This window comes from Anas acuta, chromosome Z (assembly GCF_963932015.1).
Source record: "Anas acuta chromosome Z, bAnaAcu1.1, whole genome shotgun sequence".
In the NCBI taxonomy this organism is placed as follows: domain Eukaryota; kingdom Metazoa; phylum Chordata; class Aves; order Anseriformes; family Anatidae; genus Anas; species Anas acuta.
The window spans coordinates 7,234,604-7,246,789 of NC_089017.1; the positions used below are offsets into that span (position 1 = coordinate 7,234,604).

The 12,186-nt window shown below is 49.0% G+C and overlaps 1 protein-coding gene across 2 annotated transcripts; it reads left to right on the plus strand.

The window, feature by feature from the left end:
- Nucleotides 1-1,453: 1,453 nt before the first annotated feature.
- Nucleotides 1,454-6,811, plus strand: RXFP3 (relaxin family peptide receptor 3). Of its 2 annotated transcripts, none has more exons than XM_068667139.1 (2): nucleotides 1,454-4,011; nucleotides 4,731-6,811. In XM_068667139.1, the coding sequence occupies exon 1, from the start codon at nucleotides 1,617-1,619 to the stop codon at nucleotides 2,955-2,957; it is 1,341 nt and encodes a 446-aa protein (XP_068523240.1). In that variant the 5' UTR covers nucleotides 1,454-1,616; the 3' UTR covers nucleotides 2,958-4,011; nucleotides 4,731-6,811. The 2 variants fall into 2 exon arrangements, with proteins under 2 accessions (XP_068523240.1, XP_068523241.1); XM_068667140.1 differs by having other exon boundaries at nucleotides 1,454-3,722.
- The last annotated feature ends 5,375 nt before the right edge of the window (nucleotides 6,812-12,186 follow it).

Below are 12,186 nucleotides of genomic sequence, written 5' to 3' on the forward strand. Positions count from 1 at the left end.
CCCATCACCGTGCTGGTGTCTGTATGTTATGGTTGTTGCACTGCTGGTGCAGAAAGATCCTAAACCTTCTGTCCTGCCAGCACTATTATGGGCTGCTGTGCAGCACTGGTGGGGCTTTTGTGTTTCACTGCAACCATGGCATAGTCAGGGGGAGAGAATGTCAGAAACTGATGCCATTCAACAGGCTAAGGGATGCAGATCAATGCCCTAGTATTGAAAATACTACCCAAATGCAACCCTGGTCAGTAATTAAGAGGTATGCAAGACTAGAAAGAAATCCATAACTTGGAGGAAAGTGGGGAGGAACTGTCAGAGCTCTGTCTTGCAAGGCCCTCTGTGTCCAGCCTTTTTAAAGCACTTTATTTCAAAATTTTGTTTCATTCTGGTACCAATGTATTTAGCAAAGCAAATCATCTGGATGCTAAGCCTTCCCGGGGCATTACATTGCTGGCTCCAGGAAGTTATTCCTTTGTTATGTGCCATACAAATGATGCATAAAACTTCCTGATTACTCCCATTCCCCATTAGCACTGCTGCTGGCTGGTACTTCCACAGGGTCACCGCATCTGGAAAGCAGAGGGACGAGTGGGGCACTGGCAACAAATGGCACAAAGCCGTGTCCGTGCAGGAACTTCCATCAAACAAATCATCTTGGAGGCTACGGAGAAAAAAGCCACCTGTTAAACCTTCCCCTAATCCCCTCCCAGGATCCATTTCTCCCTCGAAACCTGCCCTCACTTCGGTCTATCTAAACCCGGAGCGGAGGATAGGAAAGCCCCGGTTCCTCTCCCCACCTCCTGCCTCCTTCTCCTCGGGGGTCTCGCAGGGATCGCGGCCGGGGGGCGAGGAACGGGCGGCTCCCGGCGGCTGCCGGCGCTGCGGGGCCCCCTGCGGGCGGGCGGCAGCCGGAGCCGCTCCGGGACCCTTCGCTGCCCTCCCCGGGGCTGGGGGCAGCCGCACGGCCCCGTGCACCTGCAAGCCGAGGACAGACACCCTCGGGGGTGGAAAGGGGATCGGCAGGACGCCCAGCTCCGGATATTTTGGGGCTCCGCGGTTTGCCCGTCGCCATCCCGCAGGCGGATCTTTTGGGGACGGAGGAGAGCGCCGCGGGACGTCTGCGAAAGAGAGGGGACGGGGGGGCTTCTTCACGACCTGAAACACCGTGCAGACTTTTTTTTTTTTTTTTTTTGGGGGGGGGGGACTGTAGGAGGGTGTTGGTGAGCATCCTCCCGTCTCGGGGGCGCGCATCCCTCTCCCCTCCCGCCCGCTTTTCCCAGGCGAGGTTTCCAAGTGGGACGCGTAAAGCCGGGGCGGGAGGAGACGGGGGACGAGGGGTTGGGTTTTTGTTTTTTTTTTTTTTTTTTTTTTTTTTTTTTTTGGGGGGGGGGCGTGGGGGGTGGGAGCCGCTCTCAGCACCCGGGAGAGCTCCGGCGCCGCCGCCGCGCATGCCCCGGCCCCGCGGGGCGGATATAACAGCGGCGGCCGCCCCCAGCCCGCCCTGCACAGCCCCTGCTGCCCGCTCTGTGCTGCTCCCGGGGACGAGGAGCGCTGCCGCGGAGCCGTCCCTCTGCCTTCTCTTCACTCCCTTCTCCCCTCCGTCCCTCCCCTAGCATGGGATGGGAGAGCCCTGTGAGCGCGGCCCCTGCTCGGCAGCCGCCGGCATGAAGGAGGGAGCGGATGGGGAGCCCTGGGACACGGCGCTGGGCTGGTTGGAGGGAGCCCCGATGGGCAACAGGAGCAACGCGTCGGCTTTCCTGCAGCTCCTCAAGAACATCAACCTGGAGAGAGCCGATGGGATGCAGGGGGACAGCTCCGACGTGCTGCGGATCGTCATCTCCCTGGTGTACTCGGTGGTGTGCGCCCTGGGGCTGGTGGGCAACCTGCTGGTGCTCTACCTGATGAAGAGCAAGCAAGGCTGGAGGAAGTCCTCCATCAACCTCTTCGTGACCAGCCTGGCGGTGACTGACTTCCAGTTTGTGCTGACCTTACCCTTCTGGGCCGTGGAGAACGCGCTGGACTTCAACTGGCTCTTCGGCAAGGCAATGTGTAAGATCGTCTCCTACGTGACGGCCATGAACATGTATGCCAGCGTCTTCTTCCTCACTGCCATGAGCGTGGCTCGGTACCGCTCCGTGGCTTCAGCCTTGAAGAACCAGCGGCGAGGTGACCCGCTGGGTGGCTGCTGCTCTGCCAAGTGGCTTTGCGCGCTCATCTGGTTGTCGGCCATCCTGGCTTCTCTGCCCCAAGCCATTTTTTCCACCACTGCCACCGTCTTCGATGATGTGCTCTGCCTTGTCAAGTTCCCCGAGGGTCGAGGCAGCAATGCCCAGTTCTGGCTGGGTCTGTACCAAATCCAGAAGGTGCTGCTGGGCTTTGTGCTGCCGCTGGCCATCATCAGCCTCTGCTACTTGCTCCTGGTGCGCTTCATCAGCGACAAGCATGTTGGCAGCACCTGCAGCGGCCCCAGCACCAAGCGCCGCTCCAAAGTGACTAAGTCGGTGTCCATCGTGGTGCTCTCTTTCTTCTTGTGCTGGCTCCCCAACCAAGCACTGACAACGTGGGGCATCCTCATCAAGCTCAACGTGGTGCGCTTCAGCGCTGAGTACTTTCTCTCCCAGGTGTACCTCTTCCCCATCAGCGTGTGCCTGGCGCACTCCAACAGCTGCCTCAACCCCATCCTCTACTGCCTCATGCGCAGGGAGTTTCGCAAGGCACTCAAGAGCCTCCTCTGGAGGATCACCTCGCCTTCTCTCACCACCATGCGCCCTTTCACCGACACCACCAAGCCCGAGCAGGAGGAGCAGGCCCTGCACACCTTGGTGCCCGTACACCCCATCACAGCTTCCTCTGCGGCCGCAGCGGTGCAGCCGGAGCTGGCTTACTACCCGCCCGGGGTGGTGGTGTACAGCAGCCGCTGCGACGTGCTGCCTGCTGCCTCCACAGAGCAATGCTGCTGAGATGGCTGGGGAGGGGTACGGGGGTGGGATGGGGCCTGGGGATCTGCGCAGGATGTGGCCCTGGGACACTGAACGCCTGGTAGGAACGAGGGGAGGAGGGATGGGTGGAGAAGCCCTTCTGGGGTTGTCTGCTCTTGAAGGCTTGTTGGTGGAAATGGTCTTGCAAGCGTGTTCCACTCCTCCCCCCCCCAGCTTGGAGAACAGGAGTAGGAGAAGGTGCCTGTGGTGCACTGGGGATCAGAGTGTCTCTAGGAGATGCTTTTTAGTGCTTGCACCTGTCCTAGCTCCTGTTGGAGCCACAGCTGGGGGCACACACAGAAGGATACTGGGTTTACGGGGCTGGCTGGGGTGAAGCAAGGCTGGGGAGCCCCGGCTGTGCTCCCACAGCCCCGCAGCACAGCCAGCAAGGGGCCAGCACCTCTCCTGCCCCTCTGTGGCAGAGGGGGGGGGGGAGCGGAGGTGCTTCCTTGCTGCTGTGTGGCACTGCACATGATGCCAGCCTGGCACTGGTCGCCCCTCACCAGGCTCCGGTGAGGGCACAGGCATCAGGCAGTCAACGTGGGTACAAGGCGTCTGCTTGTTCAGGCTTGGATCCTTTCCCTTCTCTTAAGCACCCAGGAAAGAAGGGACAAGAAGCATTGTGCTCCCCTCCAGATCCTTGCAGCATCTGCTTTTCCAGCTCCGTCATCCCCTCTGCTACCGCCAGGATACAGAGCAACCCGAACAGCCAAGGAGAAATCCCAGGGCAGGACTTGCAGCTTCATGGTGAGCTTTGCTTGGGTTTGGAGGGGAGGGAGTGACACCCCCATTCCCTCCGAGATCATGTTCTCCAGCCTCACAGCTGGGGGGAACCCACAGCCCCAAACTTTGTGGCAAGGCAGGTGTCCCCCCAGGGGCACAGAGGCTGCAGGCTCTGCCCTTGCACATCAGACTGTTTGGTAACTCGCTCCAGGAGACCAGCATGACTGTAAATAAAGAGGAAAAAACAGATTGTAGCTACTTCAAACTGTTTGCTCCAGGATCCTTCTTGGTTCAGCTAAAGCCAAGCACAAAGGTTTGTGTTCTGCTAAAGTCTTCATTAAGGGTCTGCATTGATGCTTGCCAGTGTTTTGATTAATTCAAGTTCAAATCCTCTGGTGTGAGGAGCCCTAGAGGCTGCAGTTTGGAGCTCTCACCCCGGAGAAGGGCAGGGAGAGTGCCTGTCCCATCCGGTGTTACAGAGAAACAGCAGGGAAATAATTCGAGATTGGTCTGAAGTGAACTTTTAATGGCATGAAAAAGTGTAATTTCAAGCTGTGAAACTTTTTATGGTAAGGCTATAGATTTCCTTTTCCTTTATAAAATATTTTTAATATGAGGAAAATGATTTTAAATGGGAAGGTCAAAGCATTTCCTTTAGAAGATGGAAAAATGCAACAGTTCTGGCTTTGTTGTCAAAACAAGCTTATTAATACCCAAAACTGCAACTGGGATGAATATATCGATACAATATTCAAAAGCCCTCTCTATTTCCGCCTCCCTCCCCTGTAGCCTGACTCTGCTAAGGAAAAAGAAGCACTTCTGCAGAGGGTTGTTTGTCACCTCTAAGCACAGATGCAGAACAAACTTGCTATTTCTGTCCAGAGAAAATTGCAGTGCCATTAGTGGCAATTATGCTTTGCAGACTCCTTTAGGTTTACTGTACATGCCAATAACTCCTGTTGTAAAATTCCAGTTTGATCTGGAAGCAGCTGGTTCTGCTACTTGTAACAAGAAGCCGTTCCTTTTTCCAAGTCAGCAGAGACTTCTACTACAACCCTGGGTGCTTCCTAACCGGGAAGATACTGAGATCTGCAAGGTGCCTGGAGAAGAACAGCAGAAGTGAGCTGGCAGCTGATGGACTTGTAAAGATGCAAAGACTCTGGGGAAGGGGGGGAAAAATCAGATATATCCACAGAAGAACTTGAGCATTTAAGTACTGTACAACTGTCCCTCTAAGTTCCTAAATGCTGACTTGGCTGCCAGTTGAAGTGTGTAGGTACTCAAAGTTTTTCAGTAAATTTTTTTGTGCCTAGAAGTCTGCTCCTGAGCATGCCTAAATCTGCTTATGTCTGTAGCACCTCTGTGCGTTTCATGGGGATCCTGCAGTCAGGACTGGCTGCTGTTTGTACCCTAAGGGGTACTCTGGCACAGGACACCCTGTGCCAGGCCACACCACGTTAGGAGGGGCTGCAAACTTGACTCACTCTCCCTATCCCTCTGCATCTCTAAATATGCTTCTCCTGTCCTGCCTTCAAATGCATGTGCAGATTGTACTCTTTCCTCTTCCCTTTTGAAATATTGCTTCAGTGGGCAGAACTCTTGCCCACAGTCTGGGAGATGCTCCTTTCCACCTTCCATATCCCTGGGGAATCTCTGGGCTTCTCTGTGGATGTGCTTGAATCCTCTGGCTTGAAACAGTTTCCAGATGCATCAGGTGCTCACTGTTGCGGGTTCAGAAAGTGAACTGAATGCTACTTTGCAGCATAACAATTCAGGCATGAGCCCTAGAGAAGAATCAAGATTCCTTCTTTGTATGAATAAATACAGAAGATAAATTGGATCCAGGTCTGGCTCCCAGGTTTTACCTCCCAGAGGAAAATGATTAACCTGGCTGTATAATCACAAGCTTATTCTTGCTCCCAGCTTCTGGTTCAATTAATGTTTCAGTATGCCATGCCTGATGAGATGGCTTTCACAGCCTGTGAGCTTTCTGTCTGTATAAATCCACCAGCCTAATGTGTCAAAGGATTTGTAAGAAATGCATTTGGGTGTTAACGTGTTCTGGGAGAAAGCCCTAATACCTGTGCTAGCAGATGAAGAAAACCACACTGTTGTGTGAGAAAAAGTGTGCGGTGAACATCTAACTCCAGGGCTCAGACAGACCTGAGCATATCTCCACAGAACAGGCAAAAGCACCTAAATTAAGAAGAGAGGATGGATCTTGAAGCCAGATACTTTTCTTGTTTGCTATTGAGCAGCAGAGCTTCTTGTGTGGCTTGCTGTGATTGTAATTCCTATTCTCAAATGCTTTAATGCTCTCGTGCATTACATAGAAAACTATCCAGGTATCTGAAATATAGCTTTGAATTTCAGTAGTGAATTGCCTAAAAGACTTCCTCTGTGGTGCTCAGCATGACAAAACCCATGTGCTTTTGTGGATGTCGATGTACACGTTATTTTGTGGCAGAAAAACAACCCGTAGTTCAGAACAACTCAGATAGTCAAGATGCCTCAGATATCTGATCATGAAAGACATAAAAACCTTATGTGTGGCAAATCGCCCAAATAAGAAAATATCCTGGTTGTGTAGGGAGGGACCGGACTCTCTCTTAAGCCACCAATCCACCAGGTATAGGTCACAGATGTGGTTTTTGAAAGAGGCGATACTCATCCACAATTGGTCAAAAGTTGGTTTGTGTCTGACCTGCAGCTCAGGCTGTGTAGCCGGTCAGTGTGTGTCCAGTGTGGCCCAAGAGCACTGCTCTGGCTGTGCACAAACAGAGAAATTTTACTTCACGTGTGCTGTGAGTCCCAATTACCCATGCATGAAATCTGAGCTCTGCGTTGTATGGGCAGTGGCACCAGCCTGGGCACTGGGAGCACTGGCTGTGCACATAGCATCAGGCACAGGGCCGGAGCAGAGGGTCTTTCCAGCTCCAGTTTTGAGATTATGTGTTCACAGCAACAACAGGGTATGGTGGGTTTTCCTAAGTAACCAGTAAGTTACAACACTCTTCAGAAGCTCCTGTTTCCTCCAAATGTTGGTGTGTTCGTTTGTAACAATCACCTTTTCGTGGACTGAAATAAACACAGCTGAAGGATACAAAGCGATACTCACAGAGTTCTCTAAGAGATTTTTTTTTTTTCTTTATGCGTCTCGTCCTGCTGGAGATTGCTCTTCGGGTGCTGCTCGAAGTGCGCATTGCTGAGAAGCGATAGGAACCCGAAGGTGCAGACTGACATCTAGTGACAGTCTGAGAGAGCCTGCAAAGCCCAGATATTGCGATGAGGCGCTCAAACTGACTGCTCCCGGACTTTTAAATATCTACACCCCTCAAGTAACTAACCAAGCTCTTAATATGTTAACAACCTCCTATCGCATTTCCAGGCTTCCCTTTGAAATGTCTCTTTGGTAGAAAAAAATACTCTGCTTTCTCTTTGAATCATTCTGGCGCTCATTTCGGCAGTGAAGCAATGCAATCCCATTCATCCCGTTTCGGTACCATCCGCCTTACAAGCTGGATATTCAGTCGGGTGCCTGCACAGAAAGCTGATGTAACAGATATCTCTGAGCTGAGCAGGCATCGGCAGGGTGCAGAGCAGCTCGAGGGCATTAGTGTGGGAGCCTGGTCTGTAGTTTTTAGTGAGGGTTATTTTTCTCTTGCTTCCAAAGAGAATTCTGATTAAGCTGTCCAGAGGGGGCTATTGGAAATATATTTTTGTCGTGATTGCTCAGTTATAAGAGCTCCCTCCAGGTGCACTTTCAGCAGCAGTGATCGAAACAGAGTCTGCAAGAGAAGGCTGGGCAGTGAGTTAACAGACTTGTTCTCCAGTTGCAGGGAATTGTTTTCCTTAGAGTAAGTGCTTTCAAATCCATGTGGACTTGCACATATGGGCAGGTTCCTCAGCCTATGTTTGTCTGTAGCCTCAGAATCATTCCCTAAACATTATGTGTAAGATACAGACTCACAGGATACCAGAATAAATTGGTGGAAAAAGAAACAAGCAAACAAAAACCAATACCCAAAACCCAGCAAAACAGCTGGAGACAGAAAGCATTTATTTCATCAAGCAAGATTTTTGAAACCCTGACCTATCTCCTTATGGAATGCTAAAAGAAAGTTAAGGTGAGTCACTTTAGACTAACCAGTTTGGGGAAAGAAAAAAAAAAAAAAAAAAGTAAAGGTAGCTCATTTTCTTGCGCTAATGAGCTAATATTCCATGCTGTTCCTTGCTTTCCTTGCTTAGACTGCCTGAATGAGGGCGGTCATTGCAGAATGACCAAATTAAGTATTCAGCACGGACTTGTAGTGTCAATGTTCATTGAAGCTTTCCACTTTGATTCAGAAGTCACATTTAGCCTCCTGCTGGATAAAACTGACATATTGTAGGAAAAAAAAAGAAAAGAAAAAAAAAAAAAGAAGGAAAAAAAATCTTCCTGCTGTTTTTGTGTAAAAGTCTCTGATCAGCTTAGATGAGAAATATGAAAATCAAATTCCTTTCTATTTTTCTTTTCAGGCCAAATCCTAAAGCTGAGATAATAAATTTGTTATCAATTTATAGCTACCAACAGTTAGTCCTGGGTCAAAATGATGGGGAAATCACATCTGACCAATTTGATAATTCTCTGTGATGAAACAACTAGCTTGGTGGATAGGGATGTTGTTTATCTCAACTTAAATAAGGGTTTTGGTGCTCTCCCATGACATTCCCATAGACAAACTGATAATGTTTGGCCAGATAAGTGGAAAGTGAGCTGGACTGAAACTGTTGGTTTTAGGGGGTTGTGACCAGAAACACAAAGTCCACCTGGAGGCTGGTGACCAGCAGGGTACCTGACGTCAATACTGAAACCAATTCTGATAAATATCTTCACTAATGATCTGAACTGTGGGACAGAATGTATCCAATCTTGTTTACAGATGATAAAAAAGGTGTGGGTGTTTGTGGGGGTGGTTCCACCATTCAGAGGAACTTCAGCAGGCTGGAGAAATGGACTGACAGGAACCTCAAGCAAGGGAAATGAAATGTCTTGCACCTGGGGACAGATATATCTATGATATGGGGACACCAGTACAGGCAGGAGGAAGACTGACTGAGAAGCAAGGACCTATGGATCCTGGTGGGTGGACAAATGGAGTATGAGCCAGCAAGGTGCTCTGGTAGCAAAAAAGACCAACAGTATTCTAGGCTGCATGAGGCAGGGCACCAACAGCAGGTCAAGGGAGAAGATGCTTCCCCTTTGCTCAGCACTGGTGAGGCCACATCTGAAGTGCTGGGTCCAGGTCTGGGCTCCCAGGGCAAGAGATACAGGGACTCACTGGAGGGATGCCAGTGAAGGACCATCAAGGTGATGAAGGGCTTGGACCATCTGACATGCAAGGAGAGGCTAAGAGATCTGGGGTTGTTTAGCCTGGAGATTTTAATGTGTGCAAATTCCTGCTGGGGTGGGGGATTAGGTCAAAGAAGACAGAACTAGACATTTCTCAGTGGTCTCCAAGGAACAGACAAGAGGAAACAGGCACAAGCTGAAATTCAGTAGATTTCATTTAAACACAGAGAGAGCTTATTTTGTGGTGTGGCCAAGCACCAGGACAGCTGCCCAGAAGCTGTGGAGTCTCTGTCTTTGGACATGTTCAGAATTGGACCAGACACAGTCCTGACCAGCCTGCTTTAGCTGACTCTGCACTCAGCAGTGTCATTGAGCCAAGTGATCTCCAGAGGCAACTCCAACTATTCTGTGATTCTGTCTGATTCTACAATGGCAAATGAATTGCTGTGAACATATCTTTGTTCTGATACAATGGAATCAACATATGTCTGTATTGCTTGATGTTTATTCTGTAAAACCTCTAAAAAAATCAATGTCCTCAAATCACCTCCTGTTACATATTTCAAATCTTCCCCTATTCTATATCTATGGTAATAAACACTTAAAATTCAAAGCTGTTTTTATTGTTCTTTTTATTTCTACTGAAAGAGCTCTGAGGGTTCAGAAGAAATACAACTTACATTTTGTTTCATTAAAAGGCATTTCCTACTGAGCTCCAGATCAAATCCATTGATGCAGCTACATGGGCAGAGAGCTACCTATGAGCTCCTGAACCAAAGGTAGCAGGGATTCTGCAGCTCTCAGGACATACTAACAATATTAAAGAATAGCTGAACCTGTACCATCGATCCTAAATAATGAAAAGATGAATCTACTCTGAATTTCAGATTTGGGGTTACATTTTCAGAGATGTGGACTGATGTCCTGGTTTCAGCTGAGATAGTTAATTTTCTTTATAGTGGCTAGTATGCTGCCATGATTTGGGTTTAGAATAAGACTAATGCTGATAACACACTGATGTTTTGGTTGTTGAAGAGTAGTGCTTTCACTAAGACAAGGATGTTTCAGACTCTGGTGTTACCCTGCCAGCGAGCAGGCTGGGGGTGCACCAGAAGCTGGGAGGGGACAGAGCCAGGACAGCTGGCCCTGGCTGGACAAAGGGATGTCCTGTACCAGGTGGCATCATGCTGAACAGTAAAATCTGGGGAGGTGGGGGGTGGCCAGGGGTGCATAGCCACCGCTTGGGGACAGGCTGGGCATCATTCAGCAGGTGCTGAGCAGTTGTACATCACTTGTTTTGTTGGTTATTGTTATTATCCCTTCCTATTCTGTCCTTTAAACTGTCTTTATCTCAAGCTACAGATTTCACCTTTTGTCCCAAATTTCTCCCCCATCCCACTGGGGGGCAGTGAGTGAACGGCTGTGCGGTGCTGTGCTGCCTGCCGGGTTAACAACAGCTCCTTTGGTGCCCAACGTGGGGCACGAAGGGCTGGGATCTGACCAGAGCATGTTAAAACAAATTGGTTGTAAGCATGATATTAGTTTAATAGCTTCTGGTCACAATGTTGATTTATTCATTCACCGTGTTGCTTTATTTGCTCTCAGGGTTGTTAGTCTTAATTCCTTTCTTGCTGTTTATCAGCTCTGAGGTCTGGCCTAATGGCTTTGCCAGTCTGTACAGCACACATTTTTGTTACACCCACCGTGAACTTATGCTGGTATTTGTACTCCGTATTGCCGTCATCCTTACACTGCAGGAACCTTCTCATGGCAACTGTTAATAAGCACGCTGTTTATCTCTTCTCCTCCAAGCAAGTTACAATAGTTCATGAGATTTTTGAATATTCCTGGGTTGTTTAAACTAGCATGACCCTGCTGCTATGTCTCCTATGTGTGTTTCCAGATTTGTCTGAGCTCAAACTACTGCTTAAGAATTCCACCCAGAGACGTGCCCTGAAGCAGAGTGGTTATGGTGGCAGGGTGTATCTGAGGATGTGGGCAGGTATCTACCGTGGTTGTCACCTCTGATGGGTTTGGAGTTCATCCCTGAACTTAATCCTAAAAATTGATAGTATGTTTTAAAAAGATATGTCCCTGTCCTGGCAATGCCAGAGACTTACAGCTCACCACACTGTGTTGGGGTCTGCATCTATCAAAGTGCACTATTCAGTAGTACTCAGCACCCTCAAGAGGAAGAAAATGCCTCTGGATCTGATCCAGCTGGATCTGAACCTGAGTACCAACTTGTGCTGGTATCAACCACCCCTACAGTCAGAAAGGAACACTGGATGTGTAAAATCATCTTACTAGTAAGGAAAAAAACTTCCTCCAAGAAGGGAAAGAAGTGGGTGAGACTAGCTACTCTGAGGTAGGGCCATCATGAGAACTGGGAGGAAGAGGCAGAAGTGATGGACAAGGCAGAACCCACCTCATCCCTGTCACTGAGTGAGCTGTGAGGCACACACAAGTATTTCAGCTATCATCCAGGTAGGCATGTTGTCACCTGGCTGTTCCCATGCTGGGATAACGGGGCCAGTAGTCTGGAATTAGCTGGGGGCGGAGGCAAGTAGCTGGGATCCTTCTCCAGGAAGGGGGTATTGACAAAGCAATGGGAAAAGGGGCAAACCTTCAGCCTCTGGTGGTGACTTCTGTGAGATGTAGAGGAAAGGTACCCCTTCAGGGTACCTTTTATTTCCAAATCTCTCTCCATCCCATGGTAGGAGAGGAGAGGAGTGAACAAATGTCTGTGTGGTGCTGAGCTGCCTGCTGGGTTTAACCATAATAACTGAAATCTTGGATTTTGAGTACACTTGATATAGTGTAATTGCAAATTAAACACTACAAAAGGAATTTATAGGCATGCTATTCAGAAAAGAAAAACACTTTCTGATAAGATGCCATCTCTCTCTCCCTCTCTCAGAGATAACCATAGTTTTAACAACTGCTTTGTTGCCAAGTTTTACAGTGTTATGTCAATCTAACAATATTTGAGATATGTTTCTTAAAGGCTTGGCAAATGGGATGTTAGAATTTCAGCACTTATTTAAGAAAAAATTACTTCAGCCCTTAAAGTCTCTGGAATCTGAGAACTTGAAAATTGTATTGCAAAACAGTTTCTTTTTTTCACAAAAAAAAAAAAAAAAAAAAAAATCAATG